The 22265-nt window shown below is 40.6% G+C and overlaps 1 protein-coding gene across 1 annotated transcript in view; it reads right to left on the bottom strand.

Annotated features, from left to right (window-relative positions):
- Positions 1–22265, bottom strand: part of LOC124545141 (xanthine dehydrogenase 1-like) — a 241452-nt gene that overhangs the window by 6542 nt on the left and 212645 nt on the right. Inside the window, exons 20-24 of the mRNA XM_047123970.1 lie at positions 12085–12243; positions 8131–8259; positions 7907–8040; positions 7292–7385; positions 1711–1872 (exon numbers count right to left, since the gene is read on the bottom strand). Coding sequence (XP_046979926.1) covers positions 1711–1872; positions 7292–7385; positions 7907–8040; positions 8131–8259; positions 12085–12243 — 678 coding nt within the window. The remainder of the gene's footprint in view (positions 1–1710; positions 1873–7291; positions 7386–7906; positions 8041–8130; positions 8260–12084; positions 12244–22265) is intronic.

Here is a 22265-nt window from a genome sequence, read left to right as displayed (position 1 = left end):
ATCTGAACCAAATATACACTCCTGGAAATTGAAATAAGAACACCGTGAATTCTTTGTCCCAGGAAGGGGAAACTTTATTGACACATTCCTGGGGTCAGATACATCACATGATCACACTGACAGAACCACAGGCACATAGACGCAGGCAACAGAGCATGCACAATGTCGGCACTAGTACAGTGTATATCCACCTTTCGCAGCAATGCAGGCTGCTATTCTCCCATGGAGACGATCGTAGAGATGCTGGATGTAGTCCTGTGGAACGGCTTGCCATGCCATTTCCACCTGGCGCCTCAGTTGGACCAGCGTTCGTGCTGGACGTGCAGACCGCGTGAGACGACGCTTCATCCAGTCCCAAACATGCTCAATGGGGGACAGATCCGGAGATCTTGCTGGCCAGGGTAGTTGACTTACACCTTCTAGAGCACGTTGGGTGGCACGGGATACATGTGGACGTGCATTGTCCTGTTGGAACAGCAAGTTCCCTTGCCGGTCTAGGAATGGTAGAACGATGGGTTCGATGACGGTTTGGATGTACCGTGCACTATTCAGTGTCCCCTCGACGATCACCAGTGGTGTACGGCCAGTGTAGGAGATCGCTCCCCACACCATGATGCCGGGTGTTGACCCTGTGTGCCTCGGTCGTATGCAGCCCTGATTGTAGCACTCACCTGCACAGCGCCAAACACGCATACGACCATCATTGGCACCAAGGCAGAAGCGACTCTCATCGCTGAAGACGACACGTCTCCATTCGTCCCTCCATTCACGCCTGTCGCGACACCACTGGAGGCGGGCTGCACGATGTTGGGGCGTGAGCGGAAGACGGCCTAACGGTGTGCGGGACCGTAGCCCAGCTTCATGGAGACGGTTGCGAATGGTCCTCGCCGATACCCCAGGAGCAACAGTGTCCCTAATTTGCTGGGAAGTGGCGGTGCGGTCCCCTACGGCACTGCGTAGGATCCTACGGTCTTGGCGTGCATCCGTGCGTAGCGGCGGTCCGGTCCCAGGTCGACGGGCACGTGCACCTTCCGCCGACCACTGGCGACAACATCGATGTACTGTGGAGACCTCACGCCCCACGTGTTGAGCAATTCGGCGGTACGTCCACCCGGCCTCCCGCATGCCCACTATACGCCCTCGCTCAAAGTCCGTCAACTGCACATACGGTTCACGTCCACGCTGTCGCGGCATGCTACCAGTGTTAAAGACTGCGATGGAGCTCCGTATGCCACGGCAAACTGGCTGACACTGACGGCGGCAGTGCACAAATGCTGCGCAGCTAGCGCCATTCGACGGCCAACACCGCGGTTCCTGGTGTGTCCGCTGTGCTGTGCGTGTGATCATTGCTTGTACAGCCCTCTCACAGTGTCCAGAGCAAGTATGGTGGGTCTGACACACCGGTGTCAATGTGTTCTTTTTTCCATTTACAGGAGTGTATGTTCCACATGCTTGTTGCAAATGTAGATGAGTTATAAAAGATAGTATTTCAAAGTATTTTCTGCAGATACAGAAAACAGTTGATACAATATGGACAATATTTGATAGCTATTGAATAGAGATTAATATTGTTTTTTGCATTATGATAGAAGGAAAGAAAGAAAAAGAAATTTAATTTCTCATTACAACACTGCTTTGCTTTCATAACAGTTCTGTAAATGTGTATCAGTTTTATGATAATAGCATTGTACATTGTGAATTTAAACATACCCAGGTTCTGTTTGTCAATGCCTTTCCAGTTTCATCATCATAAACCATGAATTCCTTTAACCAATAGCCAAGACCCATCACAAAGGCTCCTTCTACTTGGCCTATATCAATCTCTGGGCTCATGCTTTCTCCGGCATCTTCCAGTATATCTACACGTAATATCTGAAACATTTATATCATAGGCTCATACCTTTCAAATTCAATACTATCTGAGAACATGTCTAATCTGATGGGCATCTATGGGAACTTATTTTGCTTTATGTATATGACAGCTGAAAAGTTATCATAGGATGCACCATCACAAAATCTTTATCAATTTTAAAAAATGGGAGATGAGGATGGAACATAACAATATTACAAAAATGATAACTGCTACCCATGATATAGTGGAGATGCTGAGTCACAGATAGGTACAACAAAAAGACTGTCAGAAATTGAGCTTTAGGCCAACAAAGCCTTTGTCAAACGCACACATACACTGTTTGTCAAAACACACACACACACACACACACACACACACACACACACACACACACACACACCTGCACGTGCAAATGCAACTCCCACACTGGGTGGGGATAAGGAGAAGGATGGGGTGGGGCTCCTGACGTGACTGATATTTTATCAGGTGATGTTATTTTCTACCAGCAGCCTTCTATATGATAGACACAACTACAATGCCTCATTATAGGCACCTGTAATGCTGTAAGTCCCTAGTTTGCTGCGAAGAAAAGAGAAATGCACTACATACAAGCCCTTTCTGAGATCAAAGTCCCCCTGAAATCAGTTAAGAGTATAGAGTTGTTTTTTTCTTCACTGAATGCATGTGTCATCTTCTTGCTGCTACTTAGAGATTCCCGTAGGAGGTCAGATGTATTTGTGCATTTGTACTGAAGAAAATGGATCCATTGCCCAGCCAGGCTTATCAATTATTTGAATGTGCAGTGTCTCTTCCTTCAACAGAAGAGACTCCACACAGATCCAGCAGCTGTGAAACACTATATGTAAATTGAAGGGGGTTCACAGCTATCAGCTGCTGTGGGACATTTTTGAGGTATCAACGGCAATGAGTAAAAATGTGCACTGGACCTGTATTCAAACATGGGAACTCCTGCTTACTAGGAGGTGCAGTAACCACTGTGAACTGGAGTATAATGGACAGGGACTGCGGATAGGTGGTGCTCGATGGGAGTGCCGATCAGCCATGAGGTGCACTGAGATAGTCTGTGCAGTTGCGATAATGTTGTGTCCCAGATGGCACAGTGGTTACCACACCTGTCTAGTAAGCAGGAGATCCCAGGTTCGAATCCTGCTCCAGTTCACATTTTTGCTCATTGCCACTGATTCCATAAAAATATACTGCAGCAGCTTATATCAGTGATCCCCCTTCATTATGAATTGAGTTGCCAAACTCGTCAGTCTCAAGAAACAAATGCATTATTTTGCCTGACTAAAGCAATCCAGAAAGAGCTTGCATCAACAGACTTCACCAAAGTCACAGAATATCATGATTGTATAAATGGTTTAATTCCACAAAAGAAGAAATGGATGTCTTCTAAGAAAATGGTACCTTGAAATTGATACAACTACCTAAAGATAAACTTGTTATCAGTAATCAAAGATTACTTCTTGTAAAATATAAACTTGATGGATTGATTGATACCATGCTTACACAACTGTTTGTGGTATGTTTCAATGTCCAGGACTTGAATATGGTGAAACTTTTAGTCAGGTTCTTTGTTATGACACTATTCGTAATTTAATAACAACTGCATGTGAAGAAAACTTGAAACTTCATCAGTTCAACATTATAACTACATTTTAGTATTGGGACTTGGACACAGAAATATATACACTGAAATGCCAAAGAAACTGGTAAAGGCATGCATATTCAAATACAGAGATATGTAAACAGGCAGAATACAGTGCTGCAGTAGTCAATGCCTATATATGACTGCAAGTGTCTGGCCCAGTTGTCAGATCACTTCTTACTGCTGCTGCAATGCCAGGTTATCAAGATTTAAGTGAGATTGAACGTAGTGTTACAGATGGTGCATGAGCGATGGGGCACAGCATCTCTTGTTTCAAATTGTATCGAGCAGATAGACTTGTACGGGTGTAGAGACAACCGCATGAATCCATGGACCCTGCATGTCAGCAGGGGACTGTTAAAGATGGTGGAGGCTCTGTAAAGGTGTGAGGTGTGTAAAGTTAGAGTGATATGGGACCTTTGATAGTCTACAGTCAATACAACTCTGACAGGTGATACATATGTAAGCATCCTGTCTGATCACCTGCGTCCATTCGTATCCATTGTGTATTCCGATGGATTTTGTCAATTCCAGCAGGACAATGCGACACCCCACATGTCCAGAATTGCTACAGAGTGGCTCCAGGAACACTCTTCTAAGTTCAAACACTTCCAGTAGGCACGAAACTCCCCAGACATGAACATTATTGAGTATATCTGGGATGCCTCGCAACGTGTTGTTTGGAAGAGATCTCCATACCCATCCCCTTGTACTATTATGGATTTATAGACAGCCCTGCTGGATTCATGGTGTCAATTCCCTCCTGCACTGCTTCAGAGATTATTCGACTCCATGCCACATTGTGTTGCAGCGCTTTTGCGAGCTTGCGGGGGCCCTGTATGACATTAGGCAGGTGTACCAGTTTCTTTGGCACTTCAGTGTATATGTCAGCCAGGTTTCAATGATGTGTCAGATCATGTTCATCAATTAAAGAAATAATTCTATGAACTTAAACCATCACCTCATTGCTGGAATAATGTTTGATCTACATTCATAAAAAAGTATTTATTTGTTCACGTTTCTTTCGACAGAGCAGAACATAAAAATTACTGATTGCTATTTATACCGATATCGTCTCACTGCAGGATGATCTCAGAATGCAGTGAATTTGCTTCTACATTTCTTAAGCCAGAATTCAAAATCTGGGCTCTTTAGTCTCATTTTTAGGCATGAAAATAGAACAAAGAGTTTGGCTTGTGTATGAGTATTTCACAGCAAGCGTACACAGAGAAGCTTCTACATCATGCTAACATGGCTGATTGAAAACCATTAAATTCTCCATGAGATAATGCACAATTTGACAATGAGTCCAGCAACACTCTCAATAGCAGCATTCCTTTCTGTTCATCCGTGGGATCATTAATGCATCTGTCACGTTCTTCCCATCCAGATCTTGCTTGTGCTGTTTCGAAAGATGCTTGATGGCTAAATCCACATCTTTTGTCTGGAATGCTGTAAACACATTTTCAGATATCTTTATGGTACTCAATATTTTTGAAATCTGAGGGTATTTTGAGTGTCTCATATACCTTGCTTACAAGGTGGATTTGTATTGTCATAGGATATTGCGGTACCTAAGTTGTTCAGAAGTACAGTGCAATGTTCATTTGGTCATGCACTTGCACAAGTATGTGGTTGATGACATATGGAAATTGGGATCTGGCCAAGTGTTGTGTTCAGACAGTTTAACCATAAGATGACCCCTTCTGATAAGCAGGAAATCTGGGTATGAGTCCCAGTCCTACACAAATTTTCATTGTCATCATTCCATCATACAGCTAATGGTTGTCCACATTCGCAGCTGCAAATACATTTCATGTACTGTCATCATGGCTGTCCATCCCTAGGATTTCAATAATTCTGAAGAAATTTTATCTACTCTAGGTACCTTGTTTTAAGTGAGGGCTTTTAGTGCTTTATCTGTTTCTTCTCACAGAACCAAATATCCCATCTAATGTACATCCACTTCTTGCTTCCTTTCCATAATAGTATCCTCAACTTTATTTCCTTTGTGTAACACTTCTACATTTACCTTTCACTTTTCAGCCTTTTCCTCTTTGCTTATCTTATATCTATTCTTTGCTCATCTTCTATTGTATTCCTTGCCCTTTTTTCCATCAGTTGCTCCCTAATGCTTCCTTTGAAATTTTGACACACTTCAGTTGTTGTAACTTACCCAGGTTCATCACCTTAATTTCCTAAAATTCTGCAATGTCTTCAGTTTTAATCTCCAGTTCATAACTAATAAATTATGGTCAGAGTACAAATCTGCTGCTAGAAATATTTTATAGGTTAAAATCTCACTTCTGAATCTGAAATCTCCCAATATCTCCAGGTCTCTTTCACATACACAACCTTCAAGCGTATCTCATTACACATTCTTTCAATCTTTTCATCTTCTGTGGATCCAGTAGGCATATAAACTGGTCTTATGTAGTGAGCATTTACTTCATATTTATCTTGGCTGGAGTAACACATGCATTATGCTATTCACAGCATTAACTCATATTCCATTTTTTTAAATGCATTACTACTGTTGAGTTGGCATAAGTTGATTTCTGACAGTAGCAGTGGGCTGGGTGCAGCAGCTTCACGGGGCTATCTCAATGAATAACGAAGCATGATTTTGTAAACACCTCTGTGGCAATGCCTCACTATTGCCAAAGCTCTGTAGATGGCTACTGTTTTTGCCAATAGTCATTAGGAGTTTGCATTTGAAAGCTGATAATAGCACTATGAAGTGTCAGGGATCTACTTGTACCATTTCACATATAGACTCCACACTTGCTTACCCCCTATTTGATTTTTTGTTTATTACCCTGCACTCACCTGACGGAAGTAATTTTCTGTGTACCACTATATTTCACTAACAATCACTGTACCTAACTTCACATACATATTTCCCTTTTTATATTTTCTAACTGACCTAAAGGCTCTAATATTCTGTTGCTCTGACCTTTAGAATGTCAGTTTTGTTTTTCCTGATGGCACCATCTTCTTGAGTAGTCATTGCTTGATCCAAATGAATGACATTTCTACCTCCAGAATACTTTACCCATGAGAATATCATCAACATTAAACCGTGCTGTAGAGCTACAGTAGAGACATTTCAGGAAGAAGAAGAACAACAACAACAAAAACAACAACAACATGTAGAACTACACATCCTCAAGAACTGTAACAGCTGTGGCTGTTCAAACTTTCAGCCATTCATAATACTGATATATGAATGCCATGTTGAGATAGGTTGCTAGGGAAGATCAGCCTGGCATCCCAATAGTTTTCCCTGCCACTACTGAAAAGGCAGTTCTCCCTTTTCAGGAACCATATGTTAGTTGGGCCTCTTCACAAATACCCTACTGAAGTGGTTGCACCTACAGTATGGCTGTCTGTATTGTTGAGGCAAACAAGTCACCTCATCAAGGCAAGACCAACAGTCCACGAGAAAGAATATAGCTATGCTCTTGAAACTTGGAAAGTTCTAGAAAGTAAATTTTGCAAGATATTTATACCAAACTGGCTGTTTTTATGTTGATAAGTTAAAAACTGATTTCATTTTTTTCTCTTAGACAAAAGTTTAAGCATTAAGTACAAACAAATTATTTAAACATGGAGATTGCCTTATTCAAATACTATTTTTTATGATCATAAGCTTTCTTTTGATTATGCGAAATTAAACTGAAATACTGTATCAGTTAACTTCATTAAATTTAGTAATTTTCTGATATTAAATTATAATATTTTATTTTGCTGCATATTGTTATACTGACCTGCTGTTGTCCTGTTAGTACATCAACTTCCACTTCAGCTACAGTTACTCCATAAATGTAGTACTGCTTTAGGGCATCTGTGATCCCAGCATACCTGACATACAGATTTCTTTAATATATTATCACAATTATGATACAAAAATGTCATGTCATGAAACAAATTTATCAATTTAGAATAAACAAAAGCAAAAGCAAACAGCATGATTCTTTATATGGCAAATGAAAGGGAAGATTTGAGTAACTGATAAAGTTTTTGGACTAAACAAAACACTGCATTCACAATTGGGAGTCAAAGAAACACATAAGTTCAGGAAGAGAGGGGGTAAATGGTTTTTTCCAGGTACTATCCTGCTGTGACCTCCTCAAATCAGGATCTTGGTTGACTTTTCAACTTAATTCTTAATGTACCAGTTTCCAGAAAACCTTTCAATTGTACGCTGAACTTTAATTTTAGTGTATTACTCTCTATCTAGTTCTGGGTTGCTTTCTGCAACACACTGTTCCCTGCAAGCCACATAATTTTTTTTTTTTTTTTTTTTTTTTCAACATTCATTTCCGTAAAGTGCAAGAAAATTAGTAATGTACATGAATGATGTAGCCTTGACACATACATACATCATAAATGTTGAACAGAGATCAACATTTGCTGAATATGCTGCAGCAATAAGCTCCTGCCAAGAAGGGTCTTTTAGCTTTGCTTTGATAGGAGCCAAACGGTTTGAAAGTTCTTCACAAGCACGCAGTGTAGCCTGAAAATAAAGGTTTTACAATATTTTGATTTAGTAGATGAAAAAAAAAAGATCAGATTGCTCAAGCATTTCATAGCTGTGTTCACTTACAAATGCACATGCTTCACTTGCAATGCTTCCACCTGTGACTACATTGTTAGGGGCTGTCAGAACATTACTTGGCTTTACACTCACAAACTCTAGTGGCACTCCAAGTGCATAGGCACAAACCTGAGCAACCTAAAAAAAGAAATGTATTATGTATTAAAACATGGAAAGAGATGATCTGCTGCTACTTGATGTTAATAGCAAATCTTCCAGAAAAGATAATGTTTCATTTGTGCTAGTTCTCCACTGTGTCATCTATATCTACATTGTATGTTGTGTCGTAAAATAATCTAATATCATTAGATAATGTATTCATTAATTGATCTTTCACACATTGACTATTGTGTCACCTTCAGATTGACTTTTCCAATTTTTAAGAGAAGCTATCAAAATTTTTTTGCCACCAGAGAGAGAATACTACAATGGAAAATCCAGAATGGAACCTAACATTATTGTGAAAAGAATAGTTGCTGGTCACCACATAGCAGAGATGCTGAGTTGCAGACAGGCACAATAAAAAGACTTTCAGAAAGTGAGCTTTTGGCCAACTATGCCTTCGTCAGAAATAGACAACATACACACACACTCTCATGCAAATGCAACTCATAGACACATGACCACCGTCTCTGGCTATTGAAGCTAGACACACAGTTGCTGGCTTCAGTAGCCAGAAACAGTGGTCATGTGTGTATGAGTTGCATTTGCATGAGTGTGTGTGTGTGTGTATGTTATCTATTTCCAATGAAGACCTAGTTGACCAAAATCTCACTTTCTTACAGTCTATTTGCTTTGCCTGTTTGCAACTCATCATCTCTGCTATATGGTGAGTAGAAACTTTAGTTTTCATAATATTGTTACAATCCCATAGAAGCTGATATATTTAGTAAAATGATATATTTATTTTTATTATTCATAAGTAATTGAAATCTATTGGACTTCTGTTCTATGAGGTGTGATCAAAAACTAATGGGAATTATTGTTTTTCTTAAAGAATCCTTATTTATTCATCAACATCAACTTTCTCCCTTTCAGAGTAACCCCCTTGATATAATACACTTGAGACAGGACTTTTTCCAATCTTGGAAGCACTTCTGGAACTCATTTTTCATTAAACTGTTTAGCTATTTCAGTGATGCTGTTTTTATCTCATCAATAGTGGCAAAATGACATCCTTTCATAGTTCTCTTCTGTCTCAGGAATAGAAAGAAGTTGCAAGCGATCACATTCAGCAAATATGTTGGCTGAAGCAACATAATAGTTTTGTTTCCTGCCAAAAAATCATGGACAGGCATTAAGGTATGATTGGGAGCATTATAATGACGCAGTTTCAATGAGTGATTTTGTTACAATTCGGGTAGTTTTTTTTTTGGATTGCTTCGCACAGATCACACATTACTTCCAGGTAGTATTCCTTTTTGACTATGTGGCCATCAGGCAGGAACTTGTGATGCAATAACCCATTGTAATCGAAGAAAACAAAGAGCACAACCTTCACATGTGATCAGAATTGCCGAATTCTTTTCAGTCTTTGTTCTCTTGGATCTTCAGGCAGTTTCCATTGGGACGACTGGACCTTGTTTGGACAACTGGACTTGATTTTGCCATATATTCATGTACCCATATTTTATCACCTGTTATAACATTCTTTAGAAGTTCTGGATCGTTGTCGACGTAATTCATAAATTCCTGAGCAATGTCTATGCAATGTCATTTCTGATCGAAATTCAATTATTTCAGAACAAACTTTGCTGCTACACATTTCAAGTCCAAAACAACCAAACAAATTCCATGACATGAACCAAAGGATATGCCAATATCATCAGCAATTTCTCTTATGGTGATTCAGTGATTTTCCAGAACAATTTTCTTTACTTCTTCCACTTGTCACCTGCAAATGATGTGCTAGGGTGTCCAGGGGGGTTGACATCTTCAACATTTTCTTGACCTTCTCTGAAACGTTTATACCACTCATGAAGTCTTCTCGTATTCATAGTTCTAGATCTAACAAAAGCCAAAGTCAACACTTTGAATGAAGTGCTGCCATTTATTCCATTTTTCAAGCAAAATCTAATACAAATTCTTTCATCCATCTTTTATGAAAGTAAAAATTTGCAGAATACTCAGAAGCTCATATGACCTTTTTGACTGTCCACAACAAAATAAATATTCAAAACAGATAAAAAGGTTAACATACATCAGAAACATGTGTGCCAACAAGATAAAACAAATTGAAAATTTAATTGTATAAAGCTTGATAGTTAAAAAAAAAATTCTGGTTACTGTTTGATCACACCTCATATACTACTCAGTGTTCTACTCTGTACAGTACTGATTACAAACTAAAAGTAAGTTTGAGTAATAGCCATTTCCACTTTCATAAGCCAGTATTTTCCTTGTGTCTCTAAAGTAAAGGAATCACAGAGCAGCTGTTCAATTTTTGGTTGCCTGCTGTCAATTTTGAAAGAGTATAACAAACAATTCTTATACAGAACTATATTTTGTGAGAGTATAATATTTATTCACATTATATCAAGTTCGTTTTGTGAGAGAGTAATACTTATTCATACAGTATCTCATCAACACTTCTGCATGTGTGACAGTGTAGTTAGATTATTGATATGAGAGTAGGAATTACATACAGCAAAAGTCTGAAATTTGTGAGCTGTTCTGAACCCACCACATTGTGTTAATTTGCTGTCTCTGTGTGGCACATAGCACAACTAGGAGATCACTAACCATTACTAACATCAGTAAAACTTCTTTCTTTCTATAAAAAGTGGAGCTTCTATAGACATCATATAATATACTATAATGTCCCAGACAGCTTCTCCTGTATGACCTAATGTAAGACTATTTGTAAATGGATAACTATCAGCTATGTATCAAATACATCTGTTTCTCATCAAACACTTATTTTTAATATGTGGATTCTACAAAACAGAGATTAGTTAGTAACATATAATTCCTGGTCATGCACATGGGCTCATCCTCTTGGCTATTGAGTGCCACAACTGGTTCATGGTATTTGGTAGAAGTGGGCTTTGTCCAGCCTGAATACTAATTTGCTTAAGAAGTTTGAGGTCAAACTCTCTTATGCTGCCTACAGGATTAGGAACTTTTTGCCTGAAGGCAGATGTTTTCAAGCACTTGTAGAAAATAAACTTGTGAAGAACTAGTTTAACAAAGCTTCTACATCACGCTTTGCAGAGGGAATGCTATTAGGCAGAACAAGAAATGGTCAGTGAAAACACTTGGATTAAGTCCTTGGGACTGACTATCTGGAACATTAAACATTTTTGTGGAGCTGCGAGGGCACCGTGAAATGAAGAAGTCAGCTAGCAACATTCATATGTGTTTGAGGCAAAATGTTGCCCTCTGGGATGTAGGATTTATTTTAAAGTTTCTAGCATTTTGGAAATCAGGAGTTTGTAATCCTTCTTGATCAACAACCTTTTTAAATACAGAGAGCCTACAAGAATTTGAAAATGCATTCCTGTGTAGGGGTGTGGAGTTCTGCTCAGGCAGTTTCCCAGTTTGTAGGAGAGTGTTACAGTCTGATGATGTTGCACATGTTTAGTAGAATTGAGCCTCCTACAGAGTGCCAAAGCCATTAGTTGGCTGCAAGCTTGTGTTTAAAGAATGTAATGGACTTGGACAGGTACCATTGAGGCAAATAAGTTTCATTTGTTTCTATGTAAATTTGAACTGTTTTGTTTTGGTGTGATTTTTAACCTGCTGACTTTGACTAGTATCCTGTTTTCCATTTTTTGGAGATTATCTGCAGAAGCTGCAAGGCTCCATAAGGATTCTATGTATGAACTGTTAATAGGGTACATTTTGCCACCAGTGATCAAATCTTAGAAGTAGTTATATAGCTACAGGTCTTCAATCATTGGCTTTGGAGTGGTGATAAGTTTAATTCTGTCTCACAGAACAAAAATAGTCTAGACTGATTACCTTAGTATTTATTCCTTGTCCACATTCAATTCCTCCATGTGACACTGAGATTGTTCCATCGTGATGATAAACTGACACTATTGCATTAAAATTACCAAAATACTGAAATCCATATCTCATAGGGACAACTGAAATCCCTCTTTTTCTCCAGCGGTTATTCTGCAATTGAAACACAAATGCAGTACACTGTGCCATTAATTAAAGCATATGTTCCTCATTATAGTTGTAAACATGTACCAAATTTACATTTCATTAAAAATATATACTACTGGCCATTAAAATTGCTACACTAATAAGAAATGCAGATGATAAACAGGTATTCATTGGACAAATATATTATACTAGACCTGACATGTGATTACATTTTCACACAATTTGGGTGCATAGATCCTGAGAAATCAGAACCCAGAACAACCACCTCTGGCCGTAATAACGGCCTTGATACGCATGGGCATTGAGTCGAACAGAGCTTGGATGGCGTGTACAGGTACAGCTGCCCATGCAGCTTCCACACGATACCACAGTTCATCAAGAGTAGTGACTGGCGTATTGTGACAAGCCAGTTGCTCGGCCACCATTGACCAGACGTTTTCAATTGGTCAGAGATCTGGAGAATATTCTGGCCAGGGCATGAGCCGAACATTTTCTGTATCCAGAAAGGCTCGTACAGGGCCTGCAACATGCGGTCTTGCAATATCCTGCTGAAATTTATGGTTTTGCAGGGAGCAAATGAAGGGTAGAGTCACGGGTCATAACACATCTGAAATGTAATGTCCACTGTTCAAAGTGCTGTCAATGCAAACAAGAGGTGACTGAGACGTGTAACCAATGGCCCCCATACCATCACACCGGGTGATACGCCAGTATGGCGATGACGAATATATGCTTTCGATGTGCCTTCACCACAATGTCACCAAACACAGATGCGACCATCATGATGTTGTAAACAGAACCTGGATTAATCAGAAAAAATGACGTTTTGCCATTCGTGCACCCAGGTTCATTGTTGACTACACCATCGCAGGTGCTCCTGTGTGTGATGCAGCGTCAAGAGTAAACGCAGCCATGGTCTCTGAGCTGATAGTCCATGCTGCTGCAAACATCATCGAACTGTTCGTGCATATGGTTGTTGTCTTGCAAACGTCCCCATCTGTTGACTCAGGGATCAAGACATGGCTGCACGATCCGTTACAGCCATGTGGATAAGATGCTGTCATCTGAACTGCTAGTGATACAAGGCCACTGGGATCCAGCACGGCATTATGTATTACCTTCCTGAACCCACCAATTCCATATTCTGCATATAGTCATTGGATCTCGACCAATGCGAGCAGCAATGTCGCGATATGACAAACCGCAATCGCAATACGCTACAATCTACCCTTTATCAAACTCGGAAATGTGATGGTACACATTTCTCCTCCTTACACAAGGCATCACAACAATGTTTCACCAGGCAATGCCAGTCAACTGCTGTTTGTGTATGAGAAATCGGTTGGAAACTTTCCTCATGTGAGCACGTTGTAGGTGTTGCCACCGGTGCCAACCTTGTGTGAATGCTCTGAAAAGCTAATCATTTGCATATCACAGCATCTTCTTCCTGTCGGTTAAATTTTGCATCTGTGGCACATAATCTTTGTGGTGTGGCAATTTTAATGGCCAGTAGTGTAGATTAAATATCTAATTGGAAATATACTGTTAATAATACGTGATCACACAAACAAAATAGTAAAAAATCTTTATTTCTTCAACACAGTGCCTTTATTCTTATAATGTCAAGAAGGAGGCTGAAACAAGATGCAACAAAAAGAAAGAACACAATAAACTTTTGCAAAAAATAAAAAGGCAAAATACCATCAGTTAAGGTGGAAGCAATGAGGAAGTGTTAAAAGCAGAGAAAAACAACATTCACACTTTGTGTCAGTTTTTTGTCATAGACATCAGTTGTATATGAGATCAATAGCAATATTTGTTAGATTTTTACAACAATACATTGTGTGCATGTGGGTGCTTATTGAAATGTTACAGTGAATGTACACTGGAATCAGCATAGATTAGCATTGTATCATACCCAATTACAGAGTATACTCTGTAAAAAAGCAGCATGTGTCTTTGTGATTACTTAGCTTTTCAGGTGGTTTGGCAAAACATTATATCTACAATTATTTCATAACTTTTCAGATGGAGGCACACCTTCCAGAATGCACTAATGTTTTACAATCCATATACCCTCACCATACAGTAAATTGTTTTCCTACTTTTTACTTGCTACCCAACTTTTACCAGTTTGTATTCTGGACTTTTGCTTTTTGATCTCCTTCCACTTTATATTCACGTATTGTTTAAGTACTGTTCTTCTTTCATTGTTTCCCACTTAACCTTTTAGAACTGTGATCCCTTCTTATAGTAAATCCTTTTATTAGTTCATTAAGCAGAGACAGAAAAGCCACAAAAATGGCCATTTAGTGTGACTAACTGAATACTGTACAGTCAGCTGAGACTGTTGTAAAATATTGTGATAGTGACCATGAGTGTGTGATCCACATGACAAAGGATGGGAGAAATTCTAGCTTTTTTTAAGTCATCAGACTTCTGACTGGTTTGATGTGACCTGCTATGAATTTCTCTCCTGTGCCAACCACTTTGTCTCAGAGTAGCATTTACAACTTAAATCCTCAATTATCTGCTGGATGTATTCCAATCTCTGTCTTTCTCTACAGTTTTTGCCCTTTATAGCTCCCTCTGGTACCATGGAAGTCAGTCCCTGATGTTTTAACAGATGTCCTATCATCCTATCAATTCTCCTTGACAGTGTTTTCCACATGTTCCTTTCCTCACCAATTTTCTGCAGGCTCTCCTCTTTCGTTACCTTATCAGTACACCTAATTTTCTACATTCATCTGTAGCATCACCTCTCATGTGCTTTGATTCTCTCCTGTTCCAGTTTTTCCACAGTCCATGTTTCCCTACCATATAATGTTGTATTCCAAACATATATTCTCAGAAATTTCTTCCTCAAATTAAGGCCTATGTTTGATACTAGTACACTTCTCTTGGCCATGAATTCCCTTTTTGTCCATGCTAGTCTATTTTTGATGCCCTCTGTACTCCATCTGTGATGGTTATTTTGTGCCTAGGCAGCAGGATTACTTAATTTCATCTACTTCATGACCTTCAATCCTGATGTTAAGTTTCTCACTGTTTTCATTTCTTCTACTTCTCATTACTTCCATCTTTCTTTGATTTACTCTCAAATCCATATTATGTACTCATTAGACTGTCCATTCCATTCAGCAGATCATGTATTTCTTCTTCACTTTCATTTAAGATAGCAATGTCATTAACAAACAATACCATTGATACCCTTTCACCTTGAATTTTAGTTCCCCTGCTGAGTCTTTCTTTTATTTCCCTCATTGCTTCTTTGATGTACAGATTGAAGAGTAGGTGACAAAGACTACATCCCTGTCTTACATCCTTTTTAATCCAAGCATTTCGTTCTTGGTCATCCAATCTTATTATTCCCTCTTGGTTATTGTGCATACTGTTCATTACCCATCTCTCCCTATAGCTACCCCTATTTTGCTCAGTATTTTGAAAATCTTGCACCATTTTACATTGTAAAATGCTTTTTCTAGGTTGACAAATACTATGAGCATGTCTTAATTTTTCTTTAGTCTTGCTTCCATTATCAATCGCAACATCAGAATTTCCTCACTGGTGCCTTTACACTTCCTAAAGCCAAACTGATCATCATCCAACACATCTTCAATTTTACTTTCCATTCTTATTTATGTTAATCTTGTCAGCAACTTGGATACATGAGCTGTTAAGCTGATTGTGCAATAATTCTCACACTTCTCAGCTCTTGGCAACTTCAGAAATGTGTGGATGATATTTTTCATAAGTCAGACAGTATATTGTCAGACTCATACCTTCTACACACCAACGTGAATAGTCATTTTGCTGCCACTTCCCCCAATGATCTTAGAAATTATGATGGAATGTTGTCGATCCCTTTTGCCTTATTTGATCTTAAGTCCTCCAAAGTTCTCTTAAATTCTGATTCTAATAGTGGATCCCCTATCTCTTCTAAGTTGACACCTGTTTCTTCTTCTATCGCATCAGACAAATCTTCTCCCTTGTAGAGTCCTTTAATGTACTCTTTTCACCTTTCTCCTCTGCATTTAACAAAAGAATGCCAGTTCACTCTTAATGCTACCACCCTTGCTTTCAGTTGGACAAAAGGTTAATTTGACTTTTGTATATGCTGAGTCAGCCTTTCCGACTGTCATTTCTTTTTCAATTTCTTCATATTTTTCATGCAGCCATTTCATCTTAGCTTTCTTGCATTTCCTATTTATTTCATTCCTCAGCAACGTGTATTTCCATATTTCTGAATTTCCCTGAACACCTTTGTATTTCCTTCTTTCAGTGATCAGCTGAAATATTTCTTGTGTTACCCACGGTTTCTTTGCAGTTACCTTCTTTGTACCTATGTGTTTCTTTCCACCTTCTGTGAATGCCCTTTTTAGAGATGTCCATTCCTCTTCAACTGTACTTCGTACTGCACTATTCTTTATTGCTGTATTTACAGCTTTAGAGAACTTCAAGTATATCTCATCATTCCTTAGTACTTCCATATCCCACTTCTTTGCATGTTGATTCTTCCTGACTAATTTCTTAAGCTTTAGCCCACTCTTCATCACTACTACATTGTGATCTGAGTCTACATAAGCTTCTGGGTATGCCTTACAATCCAGAAGCTGATTTTAGAATCTCTGTCTGACCATGATGTAATCTAACTGAAATCGTTCCATATCACCCGGCCTTTTCCAAATATGCCTCCGCCTCTTGTGATTCTTGAACAGAGTATTTGCAACTATTAGCTGAAATTTATAACAGTACTCAATTAGGCTTTTTGCTCTCTGATTCCTTGTCCCAAGCCCATATTTCCCTGTAATCTTATCTTCTACTCCTTCCTCTACAACTGCTTTCCAGGCCCCCAGCACTATTAGATTTTCATCTCCCTTTGTGTATTGTGTTACCCTTTCAATATCCTCATATACTTTCTCTCTCTCTTCATCTTCAGCTTGCGACATTGCCATGTTGCCGGTGTTCATTTGCTGTCGATTCCGATAAGAATAATTCTATCACTGAACTGCTCACAGTAACACACTCTCTGCCCTACCTTCCTATTCATAATGAATCCTACTTATGTTATACCATTTTCTGCTGCTGTTGATATTACCCTATACTTGTCCGACCAGAAATCCTTGTCTTCTTTCGATTTCACTTCACTGACCTCTACTAGATTTAGATTGAGCCTATGCATTTCCCTTTTCATATTTTCTATCTTTGCTACAACATTCAAGCTTCTGATGTTCTGCATCCCTACTCGTAGAACACTATCCTTAATTATGCAATCTGTTTCTCACTGTCACCTCTCTCCATATCAATCCCCTCCCACCTCCTCTCTCTTTCCATCTCCTCCTCTATACATCTCCTCCCCCCCCCCCCTCCAGGCACACCCTTCTACATGTATAACACCTGCAAAAGATGTCAATAAAGCATCCTGATACAACTCCCACAACACACTATATGCAAAGCCTAAGAAATCTGTTTTTCCCCATGAACTGTAGGCTTCTACATGAAGCAGGCTGATAAAGCAGGCCAATTCTATTCCAACACAACATGTGTGTTGCACTGTGCAGCCAACATGCCAGGGACTGGAAGACTGTTTCTTGTCCCTGAGCCGGCCGTGGGTGTCTTGCGGTTCTAGGCGCGCAGTCTGGAACCGCGCGACTGCTACGGTCGCAGGTTCGAATCCTGCCTCGGGCATGGATGTGTGTGATGTCCTTAGGTTAGTTAGGTTTAAGTAGTTCTAAGTTCTAGGGGACTGATGACCTCAGATGTTAAGTCCCATAGTGCTCAGAGCCATTTGAACCATCTTGTCCCTGATATGAAGGCTGCCCTGCAGAGCAAGTAGACAAGGCAGGTTGACAGAATTCCTACACAACACACCTGTTGTGCAGGGCAGCCTGCATAGCAGGAGCTTAAAAAACATGCATGTCTGTATCTCAGTGAGTATTAGAAATAGAGCCCTATAAGCCCCCCTGTGTTAGCCATCTTGAGGCAAGGAGACTGTGTGTCAGATTTGGCCCACTTCAGTCCAGGGCCTGCAAGGAGTTCTTACACATACATACATATGCTCAGCTTTAAAAATATATACTAGTCTTTTCCCTGCATGCTCACACACATGTTTGACCCATATACTACACTTTTCTCCTCCCCCACTCTTGGTCCATCTCCACCTCCCCCACTCTGCCTATCTCCTCCTCTTGTCTATGTTCTCTCTACCCAGTTTCTCTGCCAATATCCTCCTTGCCCTGTGTTTCACTCCTCCTCAGTCCTCTCTCTGACCCATCTCCTCCTTTCCCCCCTGGCTGCAAATCTCCTCCTGCCCCATCTCTCTCTGTCAATTTCCACCTCCTCCTTCTCTCTCTCTGCATCTTGTCATTTCCCACTCCCTGTCCATCTACTCCTCTCACCTCTCACTTTCTGTCCAGCTCCTGCTTCCATGCCTCCCTCTGTCCATTTCCATGTCTAGCCCTCCTCTCCCTATCCTCCTTCTCCTGTTCCCATATCCTCCCTACTCACCATATTAATCCCTTCTTTCATCTTTCTATCGATCTTTTCCTTCACCTCTACCTGCCAATCTTCCCCTTCTACTCCTCTCTGTGTCCCTCTCCTGTGTCCTTCTTAATGGTCTATCCCTCCTTCTACCCTCTCTTTCCCAGCCACTGCCCCCCCCCCCCCCACCCATCACATCTATCCATTTCTACCCCCCTCTCTGTCCATCCCCTCCTCTATCTATCTCAAGCATCACACATATAGCCTCTGCAAAACTGGCCAATAAAGCAGGCCTATACTACAGTGACAACATGCCTGTTGTGCCAGGCAGCCAACACATCAGGGGCCCCTAATGTGTAGGCAGCTCTGCACAGCAGGCCGATAAGAGCAGCCAATACTATGGCCACACACTAAGCCTTTCATGCAGAGCAGCCTAAATGGCAGGGGTTGAAAAAACATATCTCTGCTCTTTCACAACTTCTATTGAGGCTTATAAACCCTAAAGTGCTGATACTCATGAGTTTGCTGTTTGTGTGTCATATTTGGCTGAAATTGATCCTTGATCCTAGGGTTTGGGAAGACATGACATAGACACTCACATATATATGCCTTTTCTGCATGGATTTGCCCACCTACATATTATCACACATATCGTGTGCACATCTCTTGGTCTATCTCCTCATGCCGCCTTCTCTGCCTATCACTCTCCTCATCTCCCTATCTGACCCTCTCCTCTTACCACCTCTCAGACCAAACCCTCCTCGCTCTCCTCTCTCTGTCCATTTTCTCCACCACTTCTCTCCCTGTTCATCACCTCCTACCCTTCTACTTCCCCTCTCTCAACCTGTCCACCTGCTTAGCTCAGTGGTTATGTGCTTGCCTACCATTCAGCAGCCCTGAGTTCGATTCCTGGCTGTGTTAGAGATTTTCTCTGCTTATGGACTGGGTATTGTGTTGTCCTCATCATCATTCATCATGACTGACATGGAAGTCACCCAGTGTGGCATCACTTGAAATAAAACTTGGAGCCCAGCAGTCGAATTTCCCTGGATGGGACCTCCTGGTCAACAATGCCACATGATCATTCCACTTCATTTTTTTTTTTTTTTTTTTTTTTTTTTTTTGCCCAACCAATCTACTCCTGGTCCTCTCTCTCCCTATCCAGCTCCTAACCCCAACCCTCCTCTCTTCATCTACTACTCTACCCATCTCATCCTTCCCCCAGGCTTGCTCATTCACATGTGCAATCCCTGCAAAAGAGGTCATTAAAGCAAGCCTCTCACACAGCATGGCTTGTATCCCAAGGGTATGGAAGGCCTTTTTTCCATCATGTGTAGGTTGCCATGCAAAGCAGGTTGATAACTTTCCCACACAACACATCTGTTGTGCAGTGGAGCCTGTATGGCAGGGGCTTAGAAAAAAAAACTTGTTTGTCTTTAACTCCCATAAATATTAGAGATAGAGCTTTGCTTGATAGTCTCTACTCTATGACCACAATTTCCTGAATTATATTACTTGTAGTGTTTCAGGATATCTGTAAACATCGCAAAACACCACTGGAAAGCTGTTAACAAGACATGCCTGTGAATAAATTGAATAAGGATGAATGTAGTGGGAAAGGAAAGCTGTGTGTTTTCCTTTCTTGTATGCAGTGAATGTGGAGCACTGGTGGAGCCGGCAAGAAGAGGACCAGTAAAAATGGTATTACAACCACTGGTTGTCTGGAAGTCATTTGTGCCGTGGTGCAGCAAGTGCCTAAATCTGAGAGCCATGGAGTAAATGACACACCAACAAAGGTGTAATGAACAATTGAAGAGTGGTAGTTGTTTTTCTGGTTTTTCTCTCAGGTCCTACAGTATGCATGTATGGATGTTTGTATGTACTCAGGAGAGTGGTGTTACTGTAGAAATTGTTAGTTGTCTTGTGGAAAGTGATAATAAAAATGTTGGGCAAAATATACCCCCGTTTGAGAGAAGTGTGGTTATTTATTTAGTAGCACAATAGAGAGAACTTGCAGAAGAATTCCAGGGATCTTCACTGCAGCTGGATCGACAGCGGGGGGTGGCACGGGAGGACCCAGACTAAAAATAGGATAAAGGTAATACTACTTTCATCTGGTGGTGCATTGGGGTTGGCAAAATATTGCTGTGTTACAGTATATCAGCCATGGAAGCAACTTCCCATTAGTGCTGGACTAAGACCGACCACAAATCTTACCAAATAAACAGCAGCAGGAAAGAAGGAAAGATACATGCCATACTGCAATAATGACTCTTGCCCTTCAACAGTTGAGATAACATTTCCCACATCTTCTGAAGAAGCTGTCCCAGCTGCTCATGTCCCATGCCCACATTGGATTACCTATAACCAGGGAAGGGCCTAACACTGTGATCCTAATTCCTGTCAACCCCTCGTATGTCCCTGACCATGACTTGCTGACTTACTGTGCCTTCTATATACCCAAAAATTTCCTCTATGCTCCATGAATCAGACTGCTCCTAAACGCCCATCCCATAACTTTGTTGTAAACCTTTCTGCCAAAACTATGACTCCTGAAAAAGTGTCAGTACTTTCTAACCTTCTCCCAAAACCTAATTTCACAGGACCTTTTCCCTTCACTTATTCTACACAGTCAAAAATTTCTTTCACCAGAAACCCCACTGACAACAGCCAACCTAAAAGCCATAAATAAACTTGCATAGAACAGTTGCAGCTTTCCTCCAATCCTGACCCTCCTTGCCTTCCACCCATTCATCTCCCAATAATCTTTCAGGAATTCCTCACTTCTAACGTGACTTCATCTACTTTACCTAAATCCCTTCCTGGTGAATCCAGCAAAAGTTCTATAGAACATTCCACTATCTGTAACCTGAGGAACAATCTACGCCTGATCACCCTTGCTGCAGACAAAGGCTCCACCACAGTGGTCATGAAAAGTAGTGAAGATGTGGCTGATATTCTGCGTCAAGTTTCTGACACCTCTGCATACAAACCTTATGACACTTAACACCTGAATCTATCTCCCTTCTCACACCAGCACCCCCACACTCCTCCTTTTACCTACTACCCATACTCCATAAATCCATTTCCACAGGTCTCCCTACTGGCTGTCCCATTGTGGCTGGATACAATACTCCCACTCTGCCTTTGTTGACTAACACCTTCAAACTGTTGTATGTAATTTCCTTTCTTACATTCAAGAAATTGCTCACTTTGCTCACCGCCTCTCCATAATTCCTGCCCCATGACCAGCGGACTCCTTGTTGGTCACTGTGGATGCAACATTCTTATACACCAACATCACCCAAGCCCATGGTCCCACAGCCATGGAAAACTACTCTTCCCAACATACTCTCTTTCGTATTCCACCTATCCAATCATACCCTGACCCACCATTAGTTGACTTTCAAAGACCAACTTTAAAAACAAGTATGTGACACTACCATGAGTACTCACATGGCACCATCCCACGGCAACTTATTTATGGGCCATCTGGGGAAATTCTTCCTATTGAGCCAATACATAAAGCCTCTCGTCTAGTTCAGATT

The sequence above is a fragment of the Schistocerca americana genome, chromosome 8 (assembly GCF_021461395.2).
Source record: "Schistocerca americana isolate TAMUIC-IGC-003095 chromosome 8, iqSchAmer2.1, whole genome shotgun sequence".
NCBI lineage: Eukaryota > Metazoa > Arthropoda > Insecta > Orthoptera > Acrididae > Schistocerca > Schistocerca americana.
This window is presented reverse-complemented; position numbering and strand designations above follow the sequence as displayed.